Genomic DNA, 1496 nt, shown 5'->3' on the forward strand with positions numbered 1-1496 from the left:
TTGCTTGACGTAACTTCATGATAAGATCAAATAACTCACGAGATGAATTGACAAATGTGACAGCCTAAAAACAATAGAAAAGTAAAATTAAAATCAAAATTGTTTCGTAGTTGCTATCTGATTCATGCAAACAGAAAAACATGTAAAAAGTTGTACATGTACTGTATGTTTGATTATAATGACATGATGACGTACTATTGGTCTCTCAGCTTTGAAGCAGTAGAGTCTGAATCCAGTGTGGGACTCCTTAGTTTGAATGATAACTCCAAAGTAGCACTGATCCTCAGGATCATGAGTTACATAAGTAACCTTATCCACTGGGACACGAGTTATAGACTATAGTTATTAATAGTTATTAATACTCTTTACAAATACCGTACAGAAGGAAATTTTGGAGGGACTAAATTTTGGTGAATTGCTAAAATTTTGGTGATTGGCGAATTTTAATTTGGCGAATTTTAATTTGGCGAATTTTAATTTGGCGAATTTGTGGCCATGTGCCATTGAGCATGCGCATAATGGCTCAAAATGGCGAATTTTTATTTTGGCAAATGGCTATCAAAACGCCAAATTCACCAAATTTAATTACCTCCAAAATTTCCTTCCATACAGTATTTCTTCAATACTCATATTTTGTACATGTACATGTACCTTTGATCTCTCATCATAAAGTGATACTCCTTTCAGGTTAAGACCTAAAACTGCTTTTGGCTTGTGAGCTCTCATATTCTTACTAGCCGTCTATAAAAGGAGAGAAGCAAAAAAATAAAGCAATAACAACAATGCGGGCTACTGAATTCATGAAAATGAAACCACACTTTAAACTAATTCTTCCTCACTCTCTCTCTCCCTCTCTCTTTTCTTACTCTCAAAGTAGGTAGGCAGTCTCTAGCGGCTCAGCTTCAGCATCACCACGTCTCCTGTTAACATTCTCAGAGCCAACATACTGCAAATTGAATAATTTAAAATTGAGTGCATCCTGCAATAAATGCATTAAAAAAAATACCTTCACTCTAACCTGGAGTCCTTGTCAAGAATATTAGTGCCACATGATGTACAGCCGTACAGGTAGTCTCCTAGAGTGTTCTCTCCTCTTCCCTGGTTGATAGTCTATAGATAACAAGAGGTAACAGTAACTGAATGATACACTAATAGTAACAACACACGAGTCATAATCAAGTATAAACAAAATACTGACCTGGTGCTTTGGCTGCCATTTTATTTGGAGGTAACGCCCTTCTTGACGTCATACTTAAAAATTTTGTTTTTGAAATTGAAAATTTGAATAAAATTAATAGCCTATCAAAAAAATTTGCAGCAAGAAGAACAATAATAATAATTATTATTATTATATCTCAGTAACTAATAAACAGTGTCATTTAGTTCAGTTATAATATCATTCATTGTTGGACGGTGTCTATACTCAACTATCAGGCAGCGTTCAACAAGAGACCTAAACGAGGCTCTTCTAATACCATCAGTAAGACCTACTCTCT

General features: G+C 34.8%; 1 protein-coding gene across 1 annotated transcript in view; it reads right to left on the reverse strand.

The window, feature by feature from the left end:
• Positions 1 to 1496, reverse strand: part of LOC109584473 (dual specificity protein kinase shkB-like) — a gene marked incomplete at its 5' end in the record, with an annotated part of 3477 nt that overhangs the window by 980 nt on the left and 1001 nt on the right. Inside the window, 5 exons of the mRNA XM_020000223.1 lie at positions 5 to 64; positions 196 to 336; positions 652 to 741; positions 884 to 946; positions 1067 to 1110. Coding sequence (XP_019855782.1) covers positions 5 to 64; positions 196 to 336; positions 652 to 741; positions 884 to 946; positions 1067 to 1110 — 398 coding nt within the window. The remainder of the gene's footprint in view (positions 1 to 4; positions 65 to 195; positions 337 to 651; positions 742 to 883; positions 947 to 1066; positions 1111 to 1496) is intronic.

This window comes from Amphimedon queenslandica, unplaced genomic scaffold (assembly GCF_000090795.2).
Source record: "Amphimedon queenslandica unplaced genomic scaffold, v1.1 AMPQUscaffold_13207, whole genome shotgun sequence".
Lineage (NCBI taxonomy): Eukaryota > Metazoa > Porifera > Demospongiae > Haplosclerida > Niphatidae > Amphimedon > Amphimedon queenslandica.